Here is a 17,689-nt window from a genome sequence, read left to right on the forward strand (position 1 = left end):
TGGTATCTGGGATGGGTCCCAGATCTCTGCATTTGTAATAGCTCAAGTGATTTTTAGGTATGTAGTAGAAGAACCATTCCTTCACTGTGCCTCCACCCTAAGAAAATAAACCCGCGTGTTTCACCAGGAACAGTGGAAGACGACTCTCCACTCAAATGGGACTTCTGGACCTTTTTTACATTTAATCCTTTCTTTCCCACGGTTGGTTCGTAGACTGTTCCCCTTTAACTCTTAATCATGGTATAAACCTGTACTTCCTCTTCTCTAGGCAGCCTCTTCTGAGGCTGGAACATTTAAATGAGATTTTCACTAGAAGCTCATGAGTAACAAAAGGGAAATACAGACAACTAGATGACCCTTGTTGGTAAGCTACATCTTGTGTTCGGGTCCGGAACAAGACTGCTTCCTTTTCTAGCTCGCAGCCTTCCCTATGGTAGAGGCTTATCTTTTTATCAGGAAGAGAGGAAGGGCAAAGGAGAACCTTTTCCTTTTGTCATTTACTTCCAGAAGTGAACAGATATATAACAGAAAGTACTGTCACTATGTTTACGGCTGTAGTAGAGCCCACTCCAGTGAACTATAACGGTATTCTTAAAATGAGGGGATGGTAAAAATCAGTGAACTCTTTCAGATATAAAAGTAAGATGATTCTTAATATATTTTTCTTTCTTTTTTTTTTTTATTTGACAGAGAGAGATCACAACTAGGCAGAGAGGCAGGCAGAGAGAGGGGGAAAGCAGGCTCCCCACTAAGCAGGGAGCCCGATGTGGGGCTCGATCCCAGGACCCTGGGACCTTGACCTGAGCCGAAGGCAGAGGCTTAACCCACTGAGCCACCCAGGTGCCCCCTTAATAGATTTTTCAAGAGTCTGCAAGAAAAAGTTTCCTATAGGCCTGTTATGAAGCTTTGTATAATTTAATTTGCATACTCTATGTGATTCTCCATATATTTCTATAAAAGGGCTTCTCATTGGAAATACTTTCCTTGTGCCTATAAAAAAACCTTCTTTGTGGATTTTTCAGTTTTTAATTATCTGTCCAGAATATACATTGGAGGTTTTCTTGTATGTACATGTAGAATATACCCCAGTGAGAAATTCCTATGGAGAAAGACCCATCATCAGCAATACTTCATTTCTGTAACTGTGAACACCTTCGTTAATGTGAATAATATTCTCAGAGGTTTTCAAAATGAGAATCATCCGTTAAAGCTTTCTACCTTAAAAATAAAAAACTGAAAGGTTGTTAATTCAGTGTGTGGATTATGTAAAACATACTGATGTTAGAAAATATAAATTGAATTTGGCAAGGCAAGGGAAGGCAAACTTGAAAATAATCAAAACATTTTAGGTGTGGAATACAGTTTGGCCTACGTAGTTATTTCAAAACTCATCAGTCTCTTGAAAATCATTGTTTAGGCTGATACAAGAAGTACATTTCTGGTTTTACGGATTTTGATTTAATAGTTAAATTAGTATGCATTATGCAGGCTGTAAAACTGGTCTTATTTTATAGACTTTTTTTCATTCAGAACACTTTTCCTTATATTTCATTGTGTTGAAAATACGGTATTATGCATTTGTTTCAGTGCCTTATTTTGAAAGCAATCTTTGGCTAACAGTTGAAGAATGTTGTCTTAAGAATGAAATAATAATTCATTAAAAGGATCTGTGAAATAATCTCCAGTTGCTTCTTACACAGTAGTTGTATCTGGGTGTATTTGTTACTTTTATTTGGCACTGGCAAAGTCATTCAGTTTGAGAATCAACATTTATTAGGTGCCTTCTGTTTGCCAGGTACTTTAATCGGTGTTACTTTCATTTAATCCTCAGAAATGTTAAAATGTGATATTTTTAATACTCAGAGGTAGGTTTTTTAAAAAACCACTTGTGTCCTGAGTTGAATTAGGTTGAAGACTCCTTGGTAGGGTTTACTTCTTTGTTCTAAGTACAAACCATTTAATTAAGAAATTGCTCATCATGCTAATCTTGAGATAGAAGTGGCTTTTTCAATAAACTAATATCTGGCTCTTTGTCATTAGCTTTAGATATTTTTTTCACAGATAATTCATATTCTTTGTAGAAAATTGTAAAATGCTGAAATGATCTTTAAATCACCTATTTCACCTTTCAAATAATATAACCACTAATATTTTGGTGTGCATCCTTTCAGGTATTTTTAAGTGAATCAGTTTTTATATTAATTAAAAGACTTCTTGGTTATTGCAATGCTGTTTTATATATTGAAGTCTAACATACTTGTCTTTAACTGAAAATTACATTCAGAACATGCAATCACTTTTAACTAGAATAATAGCTGTTAGGGACAGATGCCTTTAAATTACATTTTTGTGCAGAAGCCAAAAAAAATGCAGGGTTTCTTCTTTTACTTTTTTTTCTTTCAAAATTAAAATTATGGTAGTATATGCAGCAAAGTACAGATATTGGGAATGAAGTGCTTCCAGACCTAAAAATGCTATCAAATGATGTATGTAAAAGTAGATTATCCAAAGAAACTGCAGCTTGAGTTTATTTAAGTTTCCAAGGAATTAAGTATTTAACACATGCATTATCTAAGTATCCTTCCACAATCAAGAAAACGGAAGGTACCCATTTTGTAGGTTAAAGAATTGAGGCATATTTGCAGTATATACAAATACTGAATCATTACTTCGTATACCTGAAACTAGTATACTGTTACATGTCAGTTATACCTCTAATTAGAAAAAAGAATTGAGGCATAGAAAATGAATGATTTTAGACTGGGTAGTATATACTTTAGGATTATATTTAGCTGTGACAGAAAAATCTAAAATAATAGTGACTTAGAAAACAAAACTTTATTTCCATGCAAAAGTCCATAGGGAAGCAGTTCAGGACTGGGAGATCAACTTCATAAAACTTCAGGCTCCTGCGCTGTTAATCTGCCGATGCCAGCATAACCTCAGGCCACAAGAGAGCTGCTTTAGCACCAGTCGCATCTGCGTTCCATCTGACGGAAAGAAGCACACACACCTTTACTTTTAAAAGCAGAAAAATGAAACAAAAAATGGCTCTATTAGGATGTAATTCACATACCTTACCATTCACCCAATTAAAGTCTATAATTCAGTGGTTTTAGTATAGACACAGAATTGTGCAACCACCACCACAGTCTAACTTTAGAACATTTTCATCCTGTCTTCAACCCTGTACTCACTCATTAGTCAGTCTCTACCCAAAGTCCTAGGCAACCGCAAATCTACATTCTCTCTGCAGATTTACCTATACTAGACATTGCATATAAATGGAAGCATACAGTACATGGTTTTTCCATCTTCTCATTTAAGGTTTCCCAAGTTCACCATGTTCTTTTTTGGAATAATAGTCCATTGTATGGATATATACCTGCCACACTTTATTTATCCATCAGTTGATGGACGTTTGGGTTTCACTTTGGGTTACAAGTAATGTGGCTATGAACATTTGTGTTCTCGTTTTTGTGTGAACATGTTTTTTTCTGGAGCATATACTTAGGAAGAATTGCTGAGTCATTGGGTGATTCCAGGTTTAACTTTTTGAAGAGCCGGATTTCCATAGTGCCTCCACTGGTTAACATATCCACCAGCAAGGTGTCGTTTCTCCCCACCCTCCCTGATGCTTGTTCCTGTCGGCTTTTTTAATCTAGCCATCCAGTGGTGTGGTATCTTGCAGCTTTGTATTTCCTTAATGACCTAAGAATCTTCTCATGTGTTCATTGTTTGTGTTTGGAGAAATACCTATAGAAATCCTCCCATTTTACAATTAGGTTGTGTTTTATTGTTGAATTTTAAGAATTCTTTATATATTCCAGTACCAGTCTATGATTTGCAGATAATGCTCCCATTCAGTGGGTTATCTTTTCAGTTGTTGGATGGTTTGCTGCGCAAAATTTCTCATTTAGATAGTCCAACTTAGGATGTCCTAACAACAGTTGTCTAACCCAAGGTTATGATTTGCTCATTTTCTTCGAGGTGTTTTATAGTTTTAGCCTTTACACTTAGGTCTGTGGTGCATTTTCGGTTACTTTTTGTGTGCGATGTGACCCCTTACCTTTGAGGGGGGACTTCTCTGGCCAACTGCCTCTACACTGCTCTGCTTTCGTTCAGCGGCCCGAGTTACGTGGCTACACCCATCTCCTCTGCGCGAGGCTGGACAATGTGTGTTTCAGGCATCTTGTATCAAATGTAGATTGTAAACCTTTTCGGCCATAGTCCTAAACAAGTCAATTCTATTGCTTCGCTTTTCAAATAAATGGATCTGGCGATTTTTCACCCGCGAGGATTTAGCAGGGTGATCAGCGCGAACGGGCGCTGGTTCTCACTCCCTCCGGGACCTGCTCCTAGGACTGCAGTCCCGAGGGACTTACCGGCCTTCGCCCCTACCTACCCCAGCCCCCAGCGAGTTTGGGCTCTCGGGGGAAACGAACCGGCGCCCTTCGCGTCTTCCCGCTGGCTCCCGCGGCCCGCCCCTCGCCGCGCCGCGCCCACTCGGCCCCCGGAGCCGCCCTCCCCGCGGGAGCCGGGGCGCCCGCCGGGCGATAACGCCGCAGGGCCGCGGCCGCGGTTGGAGCTGCCGTGCGCCATGGCCGCGTCCCCCGGAGCGCCCCGGGCCCCTGCCGTCGAGGCGCCGCCGCCCCAGCCGGACGCGCGCACCTTGGACCGCGGCTCGGTGAGCGCAGGGCGAGGCGGGGAGCCGGGGCTGCGCGAGGGAGGTGGCGGGAAGGGGCGCTGGCCCCGGCGTTCAGGCTTCCGAGCCCCCCTAGTAGAGCCGAAAGGCCGAGATACTCGGGAGCGCCAAAGAGAACAGGGAAACTGAGTCCCAGGCTATTGAGGTAACTTGCTGCATTGAGTCAGCTGGGCTGGCGGGACCGGGGCCAGTCTCTGGTCTCCTGATTCTCAAATTAGGGCTCTTGCCCGCCACAGTCCAGGTCTTCCCAGAGCTCTCTGGCCCCCGGGGAAGGTAGGACTTCCCGCTGCGTGTGGGGGGCCGCCTCCCCTCCCCAGTGTCCGAGAGCAGCCTGGCACCGGGCTCGCTGGAGACTGTCCTCAAGACGACTTCTGGCAAGTAAGCCCCCCAGTGAGGGAGGAGGCCAGGTGGGAAGCCGGGGGTGTCCTCAGGCCGTCCTCACCCCTGCGTGGATGGGGCCGCGCGCCAGCCGGTCAGGGTGGCTGTGTCCAAGAGGGGGCAGGACCCAGGAGCTTCGTGGGGACAAAGCTCCATCGCTTGCTCCATGCTCAACGCCACCGTGGTCTGTGGCTTCACTTCAGCCCCTCAGTTCTCTCCCTTAACTCAGTGCTTCCTGTCAGACACCTCAGAGTAAAGGCCCGTGGCCCCCAAGAAAGAAAGGGAGATAGGGAGGCCCCCTGGGGACCCTCCTTTCCCAGGGAGATTTAGAAATTCAAGAGGAGATGAATGGCAGGAGGGAAAACCGACCTCGGCCAAAGAAGCGCCAGCATTTAGTTCTCATAACGACCTTCTCCGCGCCTTTCACCCCATTTTACATGGGAGGAAATGAAGCCCAGTCCCGCTGAAGTGCCCTAGAAGTACCTTCTAGTAGGGCTAGAAGTGGCACACAGAGTTTGAATCCCAGTCAGTCCAATGCTAAAACTTGTGCTCGGTTAACTGCGAAAGACTTAAGAAGTTCAAGTAGGTGAAACTTGTCCGCAGGGCTCCAAGAGTAGTTTCAGCCGGAAGCTCTCCTTCAAGTGACTTCTGTGGGCCAGAAGCTTGCTAGGAGAGTTGGGGGGAGGGGGGCAGAGGCACAGGGGGTGCTGTGGGGTTATCATATCGGATTCTGCCTCTTACTAACAATTTCTGGAAGTTGAAATAATGTTCACACAAGCGTCAGAAAAGGAGATGACATCCTGCCTCGTGTGTGGTTTTCTTCCGCGGGTAGGGAGAGTGTGCAAAGGATATGATAGACCATTATCTGGCAAGAACCTCCCTTCAGAAGTGCCCATGTGGGGTGTCCTGCAAGATACTAAAATGGGTGAAGTCATAGTCCTCTCCACTCTCCCTCCCATCCCCAAGCAAAGGATCAAAAGGAAGGACTCCCAGCATCTTTTGAAGAAACAGCTTTCTCCCTAGTCTTCATGACATTGATTTCTTCAACAAATGTATATCGCATCTGCTATATACCAGACATGGTGGTGAATAAAAATTATAGCACATGCTCTCAGAGAGTTTACGTTCTCTTGGGAGAGGCAGGAAATAAATGAGAATGTATCAGGTATTAGGTACACTAGAGAGAGAGTTGGGTAGTCAGGGAAGGCCTCTGTGAGGAGATGACATTCAGGCTTGAATGGCAAGGAGTCAGCTCTGCAAAGACTGAGAGGAAGGCCCTCTAAACAGAAGCAACAGAAAGTGCAAAGGCCCTGAGGCAGCAACAGGCATGTTGGTATTGAGGCAGAGCAAGGAAGGTACCAAGGTTGAGGAGAGCTGTCCGAAGTGAGGTGGGAAAGGGGCTGGGGGCTGTTTGGGTGGGCTCCTGTAGGCTAGATGGGAAGGACTTGGAATTGTATTCAAACTGCAGTGGCAAACTGCAGTTGGAGAGTTTTAAGTGGAGATGAGACAGGATAAAATTTGTGTTATAAAAAGATCACCTTGGCTGCTGGATAGAGTGTGGACAGTGGGGAATGAGCAGAAGCTGGGAAGCCACTTAGGAGGCCACTGATAGATTTGGTGAGGGAATTGGAAAAGAGAAATCAAGATTTGTGGCCTGAGCTGCTGAGTGGACATTGGACATTGGGGCCATTTAATGCAATAGGGACAATAGGGTTAGGAGTTGGTTTAGACAATGGATGGAAATCAGCAGCTGTGTTTTGACCATGCTAAGCTGAAATGCCTGGTAGGCAACCATGTGGGTCTGTCGAATATTCCAGTCTGGAGTTCACTGGATAGCTTAGGGCTTATGAGATCTGTATCTGTCTCACGCACACGCACACATGCACTCACATGCACACACACACCACTTGGAGTCATGAACATTACTTTATTTCAGTGGTGGGCTAGTAAACAGTCTCCCCAGGAAAATAAAGAAAGCAACTCTGATTTGTAGTGTTTGCTGATTCCTATGGTATAAATTCACCACAGCTGATTTCAGGCTGCCAGTGGTTCGAGGACTGGCCAAGGTCCTGGACACTTAACCATCAGCTCCTGCAGCAAATAACACTCCGCTTCATCAAGACACTTCTTGAAGTTGGCAGGAATACTGTGTTTGACACAGAAGGCTTCAGGAGATATAGTGCTTTATTCAACGTCACACTGGGAGTTGGTAGCCAAGTTGGGAGCCTCCTGACCCCCCCAGTTCACTCTGGCTTGCTGACTCAAGAGAACAAAGCAGACTGCAGGAGGAAGCACTAAGAGGGGAAAAGGAAGAACTTGTCCCGTGGAATGTGGGACCTTTGAGAGGTCATAGCTTAGGATTTTTTCCCCCTCTCTGTCTCACTTCCCTTTACGATGATTTAGGGCAAATGAGGACTGAGAGGTTTCTGGAGGAGCCCTCAAGACAAAGGGACCTCAGGATGCTTATGGAGGCTCAGGAGGGTACGGGCGACTGCTGTGTATCTGCACAGGCTGGGGGCTTAGCTCCTGTGTTCCCCCCCAGGACAGCAGAGCCGGTCAGCTCTCATTCTGTACCAAGGTGTGCTATGGCATTGGTGGGATCCCCAACCAGGTGGCCTCCAGCGCCACAGCCTTTTACCTGCAACTGTTCCTGCTTGATGTGGCACAGGTGAGTGTGGGAAGCAGCCCAGGGCCCCCTGTTCCCATCTTCCCTGGTACCCAGTTCTCCCACCCCAACCTGTACTACCCTGGATAGATGGCACTTCTGTCCCCAAACTGACAGTAAGTCAAATGCCTTTGAGGGCAGCCCCCTTAAGGATGTTTACTGCAGGCTGTTTGTGGTGAAAAATGGGGAAACTATGAATGCCCAACAATATAGAAGTAGTTGATTAATAAGTTGGGTAAGAGCCACATAATGGACAGTTGTGTAGTCATTCAAAAGGAAGAGCTAGTCTGTACCAGTTGGCTTGGAGGGAGTTCCATGATGCACTGTCAAAGGAGAAAAGTTGCTTTTACAGTATACAAATTGATTCTATTTTACCAAAATAAAGACATGCTCCATATATATAGGTACATGGGTATGTGAAATATGTGACTATACGTGGTTCAGATACAGTCATGAAGAAAATAAATTACAAATAAATTACAGAAGGACATACACAGGCTGTTACTGTTGCCTATAGGAGGGAATGGTGGAGGATAGAGAGTAAGCAGAAGGAAAGATTTCTCATACTGTACCCATGATTTTGTTAAATGACACTCATATGATCTCATTTATGTAAAACTATAAATTATGAATGCACAGAAATAAATGCCTGAAAGGGTGATCACCAGAATGCTCTGATAGTTATCTCAGGATGGGGAGACTTCAAAGGAGTTTTGCTCAATATTTTTCTGTACTGCTTGAATGTTATTTTATAATGAGTGTGTCATTTATGTAATCAGAAAAATTAATAAAACATTGTCACTGTGAAACAAAAAGTCTACCTCTGTCACCCTTCTTGTACAGATGAGGGTCCCCAAGCCTTCTCCAAAAGCGACTGGGCAAGAGTGGTAATGGGAATGTGGCAATGTGTGGCTGTCGGCTCCTCCCCTCCCCCTCTCTTCACTAGTGCAGCTGTGCCCTGAGAACCTTCTGGATTTGTAGACAGGGAAAGAGACCTCACAGACCTTTCTCCTGGCAGGTAGGCAGGCCCAGACACCCTCTCTGACTCTGCCAGGACTCGGCCATCCTCCCACCTGTGCTTTTCAGATCCCTGCTGCCCAGGTGTCACTTGTCCTATTCGGAGGGAAGGTGTCTGGGGCAGCTGCCGACCCTGTGGCTGGGTTCTTCATCAACAGAAGCAGGAGGACAGGGTCTGGACGCCTCATGCCCTGGTGAGCAGCCCCATAATCCTCAGGGTCCTGGCTTCCAACCCTGGCCTGAGGCCACCGGGTTTGTGACAGCCCCGCTTCTTAGTGGAAACCCGTGTGGACGGTGAGAGTTCAGAGACATTCTTGGGGACTCTCCGTCACCAGGAGGCACAGGGCTGGACAAAGCCTTGTAGGCTCCCCGGCCTGATTGGGGGGTCTATGTGTAGCCAGGGTGGGCTGGAGGCCTTGGAAGTCCTCATGGAGGATAGGCCTCGCTGGCGCTCCAGGGTCCTGGAGACTGGGAATGGCAAGGCCAACCCCCAAGTGCCCCCCGAGTTCTGCAGTGAATGGCCCCACAGCCCCAGCTACTGCCACAGCCCATCAGCCACCTCTCCCTCTCCTCCTCTGCGGTGGGCACACTGGTAGTCCCAGCCCAGGGCTCCTGTTGGGGGCAGATGACTTCTTCACCCAGAAGGGGTGGTGGTTCCAGGTTTGCCCTTCATAGGCCCCATCCCGCTGCCCCACCTCCGCTGTGCTTCCACAGGGTGCTGGGCTGCACGCCCCTCATCACCGTGGCCTACTTCCTCCTGTGGTTCCTGCCCCCCTTCACCAGCCTGCGGGGCCTCTGGTACACGGGCTGCTACTGCCTGTTCCAGGCCCTGGCCACGGTAAGCCGGTGGCCCCGCTGCTGGTCAGTGGCCACCGTGAGGTGTTGTGTGGAGGGGAGAGGGCAGGTGGCCCCGAGGGACCCACTGCCCGCCGCGGCTCACCCCTCCCGCCCTCCGCCCCTTACTCTGGGTTTGGCGGATCCGCCCGGACGTGCCAGCCGGAGTCGTCGGGGTTGGGACTGGGGGCGGCGGGGGCCAGCCTGAGCCCGGCCTGGGCGACCGCAGTTCTTCCAGGTGCCCTACGCGGCTCTCACCATGCTCCTGACCCCGTGCCCGAGGGAGCGGGACTCGGCCACCGCGTACCGTGAGTGCGGGGCGTGCGCGCGGGCGGGAGGCCGCGGACCCCGGGCCCGCCAGCGCGCGTCACCCGGCGCCGCTCTGTCCCAGGGATGACCATGGAGATGGCGGGGACGCTGATGGGAGCCGCCGTCCACGGGCTCATCGTGTCGGGCGCCCACGGGCCACACAGGTGCGAGGACGTCGCGCTCGCAGGGCCGGCCGTCGTCTCCCCCGACGCGGTGAGTGTCCCTGCGGCCCGGCCTCTGGGCGTCGCTCGCCTCTCCCGCCCTCCCGCTCCTCCAGCCGGTGCCCCCGCGGCCCGCGCCCGCTCACCCCGCTTCTCCGCCCGAGCGCCTTCTCATCGGAAAGCAACAGATCGCAGAGCAGCAGGAGGGGAGCGGGGTGGGAAAGGGCCACAGGCAGGGGCAGGAGAGAGGGGCTGGCGTCCCTGCGGGCGCTCGGGGTGACACCCCTCCTGTGGCCGGTCCCACCCCGGCCTCACCCGCAGTGTGCACGGAGAAGGGGAAACCTGAAAGCAGTTTCCCTTCGTCTCCCCGCAAACCAGATCTCTCCTCAGCAGCTAAGTCCGCGCATCTGTTATCCATCCAGTTCAGCTCTTCTTCCCTTAAGCAAGTGATGTGATTGTCCCCGGAGCCCCGGGAGCCAACATTTACTCCTCCCTCTCCAGCCATGACACCCACTCCCACCCATTACCAAATCCCATGCTCGTGTTGGGCCCCAGATCTTCTGCACCTGGCATCCCCAGCATCTCCCGGTCACCCCAGTACTGCATCAGCCTCCCACGGAGTACTGCAGCCTCCAGCGACACCCCCAGCCCGGTCAGGGTGACATTGGAAAGGAGTTCCATCGTGGGCGGCCCCCACCTTCAGGACCCAGCCCAGGCTGGCTTCGGTTTGTGGCCTCTGCTCAGTGTTCCCTGCATCATTCTTCTTTGTCATTTAGGAAATAGCTCAGGTTCACAAAAAATTATCCAGCTGCGGTTCTCCAAGTGTGGTCGCTGGACAGCAAGCAGCCTCAGCATCACCTGGAAACTTGTTAGAAGGGCAGATTCTTGGGGCCCTGCCTAGAACTACTGATTGACAAATTTGGGAGGGATCCAGCAGTCTGTGTTGTTCTGAACAAGCCTTCCAGGGGATTCTGACCCCCACCGGCGTTTGAGAATCGGTGGTATGAGAACAATACCACACCAGGGGCCCCGCACCGGCTCAAGAAAACATTACAGTGGAGTCCTGTGTATCCATCCCAGCCCTCTCCTCAGGGCCAGCTACAAAATTGGCCCATGAACACTGCAAAGTGCAAACACAGGGCTCTGGAAAGAGCAGGGAAGTCTGTCTGTCCTTCCCATGGCCCACTGCCCTAACCGAGGGATTGCTTGAGTTGAGATGCGTAACTGACCCCACCCAGGTGCCCTCAGACCCATCATGGAGGCCGGCCCAGGACCAGAAGGTGGTGGCCTTGCCCCTCCCAGACTGACTCTTTCCACGTGTTTGCCCATGTCCCCGCTCAGGCCTCCACAGGTCTCCTCCCAAAGGTACTGGGTCGCTCTCTGGGTGGGGGTGACAGTGGCCTTGGGTTGGCCTGGCCTGGCCTGGAGTGCAAAGGAATGGGTAGCAGGAGGCTGAGAAGGTCACCCCTAGAGGTGGAGCCTCGTGTGAGCCAAAGCACAAAGCTCCAGGTACCCCGGTGAGGGCCTGTCCACCTCCTTCTTTCTTCCCCTCCCCAGAGACAACCTCAGCCTGAGCAGGTGACTGTTACTCCCATGCATGTCTTTACATGGATTTTATCACTTATGTATCTTTCCCTGGACAGCAGGTAGCACCATTTCTGTTTTCACCATTTATCTGGGATCTCGTGCCTCACGCTATGCTGTAGCTTTCTGCTCGTGCGTCTGTCTTCCGCATTTTAAGCCCCTTACTGGGGATGGACAGGAGTCAAACCAATGTTTGCCTTAAAAAATGAGAGCGAAAGAGAGAGGAAGGGCACTGACCCCTGGTGGCATGGATGCCCTCCTGCTCACGCAAGAGGCACAGAGGCAGCAGAAGGACCATTCTGGGCCCTAACATCTCTGTCTCCTGCTCTGGTGATTGGGAGGAGAGAAACCCAGCATCCTTGGGCTTGGACTGAAGGTCCCTCTGCCCCACTGGGAAACACTCCTGTCCTGGGTGTCCCCACTTCCGTAGGTTGGAGACATCACCCCCAGCCCAGTTCTGTCCTGTCCCACAGACTCGTCTCTACTCCATTGCAGCCGCCGTGCTTGCTCTGACTTACCCTGTGTGCACTAGTTTGCTCTGCCTCGGGGTGAAGGAGCGACCAGGTAAGGGGGTGCAGCCGGACCGTGGGAAGCCGAAGCTGGGACAGGATTCCTCTTGGGCCTGCGTTTTGGTTTTAGACTCTGCCAAGCCCAAGTGTTGTCTTCCTGTGTTGCAGACTCATCCGGCCCAGCCTCAGGCCAAGGCCTGAACTTCCTGGCTGGGCTGGGCCTCACTGTCCGGCACCGGCCCTACCTGAAGCTGGTGATCTCCTTCCTGTTCATCTCAGCAGCCATTCAGGTACCTCTGGCCTTGGCTCTGGCCATACTGACCCTGTGAAGGTTCAGGTACAGCCTCTCGGCCCCACCGACCAGAGTTGGGCTTAAATCGAGAGAAATGGTGGCTGGCACAGGTTCCAGAGAGTCTGGTGCAGGGAGGAGAGAGACCTAGACAGAACTTGTGGGACCAGGGAGAGGGTCAAGGCTAGGCAGTAGGAAGCTGACAAAATCCGGGTAGTAAGGTCCACTAGCCGGGCAAGGGGGAGGATGGACCAGGAATGGTATTTATACCTGTTTCGGGGCTGAGTGTCCTTTGTGGGGGAGGGGACTGCATTTTGCATGATGGTAGCAACAACTGGTGTTTGAGGTCCCAAAGAAGAGGCCAGACTTGCGACCCAGGCCTTCTGAATTCCTGCCATTGCCGAGACACACCCACTTGCTCTTGGCCTCCTCAGGTGGAGCAGAGCTACCTGGTCCTGTTCTGTACACACGCCTCCCGGCTACATGATCACGTCCAGGGTGTGGTGCTGACCATCCTGGTGAGTGGTCCTGGGGTGATGGAGACAAGCTCCCGCAGAGACCTGAGTCGGGGACCTGGTGTGGTTCTTGACAAGACATGTGTAGCCAGAATTCCAGTCAACATTCTGGACTCCTCTGTGATCTTGGTCACCTGCACTCCAGTAGAAGGTGGGATTGAGGCTGGGGTCATAAAGTTCATAGCCACTGGTTCCAACCAGGGGGCAAAGTCAAGGTCAAGCATCCCACCTAAAAGCCAGGGCTTCCGGAAGCTGGGTGGGTTAAGGCATTGGCAGCCCCCCCCAGGCTGGGATGATTTCTCTCTGTTCACAGGTCTCAGCTGTGCTGAGCACCCCACTGTGGGAGTGGGTTCTACAGCGATTTGGGAAGAAGACATCAGCCTTCGGGATCTGTGTGAGATAAGAAGCAAGGCCTGGAGTGGGTGCAGGAAGGTGTCAGGGTCAGGGAGGTGGCCTTGGAGCCTGAGCTTCCTGGGGGCCGGCAGGGCTGATCTGTACTCTCTTGTGTCTTCAGTCCCTTGGAAAGGACCAGATGCAGGGGCTAGTAGTAAAGACCGGTGAGTGTGGGAATGATAGAGCAAGTCAGGGACAGGTGGAAGGATCAGCTGGTATATCTGTCTCCTCAGGTGATGGTGCCTTTTGCAATCCTGTTGGCTGCTGTACCCACAGCACCTGTGGCATATGTGGTGGCCTTTGTGTCTGGCCTGAGCATTGCTGTGTCCTTGCTGCTACCCTGGTAGGCTGGGTGAAGGGAAAGGGATGTGTCCATCCTCACGGGTATGCCCTCTTTCACATCCACCTGTCGTCCCAGGCCCCCTGTGCCCAGCCTGTGCTAGGGAGGGGCTCTCCTACCTGCAGGAGATGGAGGCCACCAGTTCCGTCCTTGGAGCTCTCCTGGAAGGGCACTGGACGGCAGGAAGTGTGGGCAACCGTATTGGGGGAGGGAGCTGAAACCAAGCACCTGTGGCCAGGCTCTCTGTGGGCTAGTCCTGGTCCTGGGCAGCAGGAACCCAAGGATGAATCTGACTTGGTCTCTGTCCTCAGAGAGCTCTCAGGCTCGTGGCTGTCAAGGGGATAAAAGGGATAACCCTGCAGCCCTCTCCCGCAGGTCCATGCTTCCAGATGTGGTGGATGCCTTCCAGCAGCAGCATCAGCATGGCCCGGGCCTGGAGACCATCTTCTACTCATCCTATGTCTTCTTCACCAAGCTTTCTGGCGCAGGCGCCCTGGGCATCTCCACTCTCAGTCTGGAGTGAGTCCCAGGGTCGGGCTGTATTAGAGGCACAAACACCGAGCTGGGTGGGAAGAGGGCAGAGTTCTCAGTTCCATCGGCGCTCCCTGGCCAGTCCAACTCTCCCTTCCATCATGGTTAAGCTGATCTGGCTGGGGAACGACTCCTAGATTCAGGGTGGTGTGGGGGTGGAGTATCGGGGAGCCCACCTGCCAGGTCCGGTGGGATCGGAGCTGGAGGCGTGGGGATGCTGTTTCTCCAGGTTTGCGGGCTACGAGGCAGGAGCCTGCACGCAGGCGGAGCGGGTGGTGGTGACCCTCAAGGTCCTCATCGGGGCCGTGCCCACCTGCATGATCATCACCGGTCTGTGCATCCTCATGGTGGGCCCCGCACCAAAGGTGCCGAGCCAGGACCCCTCCCGCCGGGAGAGCCTTCAGAGGTGGGCACCCCACGCACATGGGTACACACGGCGGGGTACCAGCAGCCAGGCGTGCACGAACGTGTGCCAGCGTGAGACTAACAGGCCCACCTGAGACATTTACGAGGTCGAACACTCCCGCCTTTGCAGACTCTTCCCACAGACTTGTCACTCTTCGGTGATGCCATATGCTCCTGGATTTTTTTTTTTTAAGATTTATTTAGTTATTTTTTTCAGAGAGAGTGAGGGAGAGCATGAGTTGGGTGGGGGGCAGAGAGAGAGGACGAGAAGCAGACTCCCCGTGGAGCACGGAACCCAACACGGGGCTTGATCTCATGACCCTGAGATCATGACACGAGCTGAAACCGATTGAGCCACCTGGTTGTTCCTGCTCCTGAACTTTCTTTTTTTTTTTAAGATTTTATTTATTCATTTGTCAGAGAGAAGAGAGAAAGAGAGAGAGAGCATAAGCACAGGGAGCAGCAGACAGAGGGAGCAGCAGACTCCCCAGCTGCTGAACTCGGTCCTGGGACTCCAGGATCATGACCTGAGGCGAAGGTGGTTGCTTAACTGACTAAGCCACCAGGGCAACTGAGACACCTAGGCGTCCCCTCTTGGATTCTCTCCAGCTACTCTGCACATCCCTTCTTAGTCTCCCTCCCTCGATTATCTGTTGATGCAGTATGGAAGGGCTCCCTCCTCGGCCCCTGCTCCCTTTGCTCTCCATAATGCAGGCACCTGGTCCCCGAGCCTGATCTTATGCCTGGTGACTCCTAAAGCCGCCCCTCCCCCCAGACTTCCTACAAGTTCCAGATCCACATGTCTGGCTCTCATCTGCACTCACCCCCTGATGTCCCACAAGCATAGCGTCAGTTTCAAAGAGACCCAAACTACTGAATTCATCTTCTTTCCGAGTGGGGCTCCTCCCCCTGTGACGGCACCATCCTCTCGCCTGGAAGCCGAAAGCTGGGTCCTCTTCTACTCTTTGCCCCGCAGGTTGTGCTGAGCCACACTCTGAACCTTGTTCTTCTGGCTTCCAGGGCACTGATCCCGCTGCACAGGGATGAGAGGCCTACTGGCTTTCCCAGGGGACTGTGGGGATCTTGAAGCTGGGGCTGTGTTTTATTCGTTTCTGCCTGCCCGGCCCAGCCCAGCACAGAGGCCAAGGCCACGCCAGGGCCGCAGTGTCAAGTCGTCTGGCCTGGCAGCTTTCAAGAGCATGTGGCCGCCTGCTTGGAGATGCTCCCACACCCACAAAGACCAGCACACGCCCACACAGAGGAACACAGGGGGTCGGCAGGAAGTGGCACTGCCGTCGGTCCCTCCTTCTCCGCGTGGATGCTCAGACTGGCCAAGTAACACACGTCCACAGGGGTCTGTGGCCCGACACGGTCCCCCTCCACCCTCATCCGTCTCTTTGGTTTCTTTCCCTTTTCCAGGAGGACCAGCTACAGCCTCGCTTGAGGTCTGACCTTGTGTGGGCTGGAACCGCAGGAGCCAGCGTCTTCGGGGCTCAAAGTCCTTCTTTCTTCCCGGTCCCTTAGCACGCCCATTTCAAGGGTTACGTGTGACCCACTTTCCCCCTGGGATATGGAGTTTCAGGGACATCTCCTGAAGGGACCGGCCTGGGCCCCAGGACCCTCACCCACCACCTCTTGCTTGTTGACCACAGACCGTATGCGACAGGCCTGTGCCCCGGACCACCCAGCTCCAGGCGACTCCCACCCGGAAAGCATCCCCAAAACAACCATTCCTGAAAAAAGGAAGGCCCACCCCCTGCTCACCTGACAGGACAGACACACAGACGTCTTGTTCTTCCTGACACCCCAGTGGACACCTGAGCGGGAGGCTGACAGACACCACATGAACGGGCAGAGTGGGACAGAGGGACTTGTTGGGGTTGACGTCAGGAAAGACGCAAATAGAGACACTGAGACCAACAGACCCCAGAAGGAGCAAATGGGGACAACAGCGGGGGAGGAGACCGAGCAGAGCACAAGAGGCGTTTCTCAAGGCTTTCGGGTCGTTCGGATAAGCCGGCAACAGTTTCTGGAATCAGACACAGACTGAGCTACCAAACATCAATCACCTTTATGAACAAAAGTTATTTTTGCGGAAATATTTTTCTGAAATTGTATCTTATAAAAGCACAGGAACCACAGTTTTCTAAAGGCCATATCTTTGGGGAAGAAAGATCCACTGAGGTTTATTTTTAAAATACATATATCTATTAAAGGCTTTATCTTCTACTAGGTCTATAAAATATGACTATGGCCATCCCTTTCATCCCACCTCCTGGGAAACCACTGCCCAAGGAGGGAAGGGAGAGGATGCCTGATGTCACTGCACCTGGCTATCCAGTCCCCTGCTCTGTCCCCTCCATGGGGTCAGCTCTCTGGAGCTCCCCGCAAGGCTAGCCCCCCTCCCACTTCCTCATTAGACCTTTGGCTGCCTCTTAGTTCCAGACTCTCGCCTAAGACTGTCAGAGCTCAGACTCACACTCAGACGGGATGTACCCCTCAAAGCATGAAACATCTTGCTTCCTCTGCAAACACCATAGCCCAAGAAGGAACCTGACCTCCAAGTGAGAGTGCACGGTGTGACCTGCTCTGTATGACGCTTGAACTCTCTGCCGTTGTGCCCCTGACATGGGTATCTGATCCTTGAGGTCACAGGGCATCAGGGAAAGAGCTGGGTCAGCTTCTCTTCATTGCCCATCTGACTTGGGAACGGGCTGACAGGAAGCTCTGCTCCCTCCTGGCTGTGCGTGGCACACACATGCACGTACACACACAGAACAGTTTCTCAACAGTGGAAAATCACGGGCTGTGAGGACACAGCACCTGCTAAGACAGAAGGTGACATAAAGTTTCTACCATGTTACCGTGCTGTGCTTTGGAAACATGGGCGATGCAGGTAGGATGAGAAGTTGTGCCAAATTCTATGTTACCTGTTTCCCAGGAGTGTAATCTCAAGGAGCTGAAGTATACTGTCCCAATACAGCTGCAGGGGGCTACCTCTAGGGTCAGGGGTTAGATCTTAGAGACAGCAGGGGATGAGGGGGAGCCCCAAAT

The 17,689-nt window shown here is 51.6% G+C and overlaps 1 protein-coding gene across 2 annotated transcripts; it reads left to right on the plus strand.

The window, feature by feature from the left end:
* The first annotated feature begins 48 nt into the window (after nt 1–48).
* On the plus strand, nt 49–17,689 carry MFSD2B (MFSD2 lysolipid transporter B, sphingolipid). Of its 2 annotated transcripts, XM_047744455.1 has the most exons (14): nt 49–4,687; nt 7,626–7,751; nt 8,835–8,959; nt 9,480–9,603; nt 9,829–9,907; nt 9,991–10,121; nt 12,127–12,217; nt 12,331–12,452; nt 12,886–12,969; nt 13,280–13,360; nt 13,593–13,702; nt 14,075–14,218; nt 14,460–14,636; nt 16,055–17,689. In XM_047744455.1, the coding sequence occupies exons 1-14, from the start codon at nt 4,271–4,273 to the stop codon at nt 16,077–16,079; spliced, it is 1,836 nt and encodes a 611-aa protein (XP_047600411.1). In that variant the 5' UTR covers nt 49–4,270; the 3' UTR covers nt 16,080–17,689. The 2 variants fall into 2 exon arrangements, with proteins under 2 accessions (XP_047600411.1, XP_047600412.1); XM_047744456.1 differs by lacking the exon at nt 14,460–14,636.

This window comes from Lutra lutra, chromosome 9 (assembly GCF_902655055.1).
Source record: "Lutra lutra chromosome 9, mLutLut1.2, whole genome shotgun sequence".
In the NCBI taxonomy this organism is placed as follows: Eukaryota; Metazoa; Chordata; class Mammalia; order Carnivora; family Mustelidae; genus Lutra; species Lutra lutra.

Excerpts from the sequence above, each read along its gene's own strand:
- MFSD2B (XM_047744455.1), top strand. The coding sequence starts at position 4,271 with ATGGATCTGGCGATTTTTCACCCGCGAGGATTTAGCAGGGTGATCAGC. Across the intron at positions 8,960-9,479 it reads TCTGGACGCCTCATGCCCTG|GGTGCTGGGCTGCACGCCCC; the intron begins GTGAGCAGCCCC and ends GTGCTTCCACAG. Across the intron at positions 9,604-9,828 it reads TGTTCCAGGCCCTGGCCACG|TTCTTCCAGGTGCCCTACGC; the intron begins GTAAGCCGGTGG and ends GGGCGACCGCAG.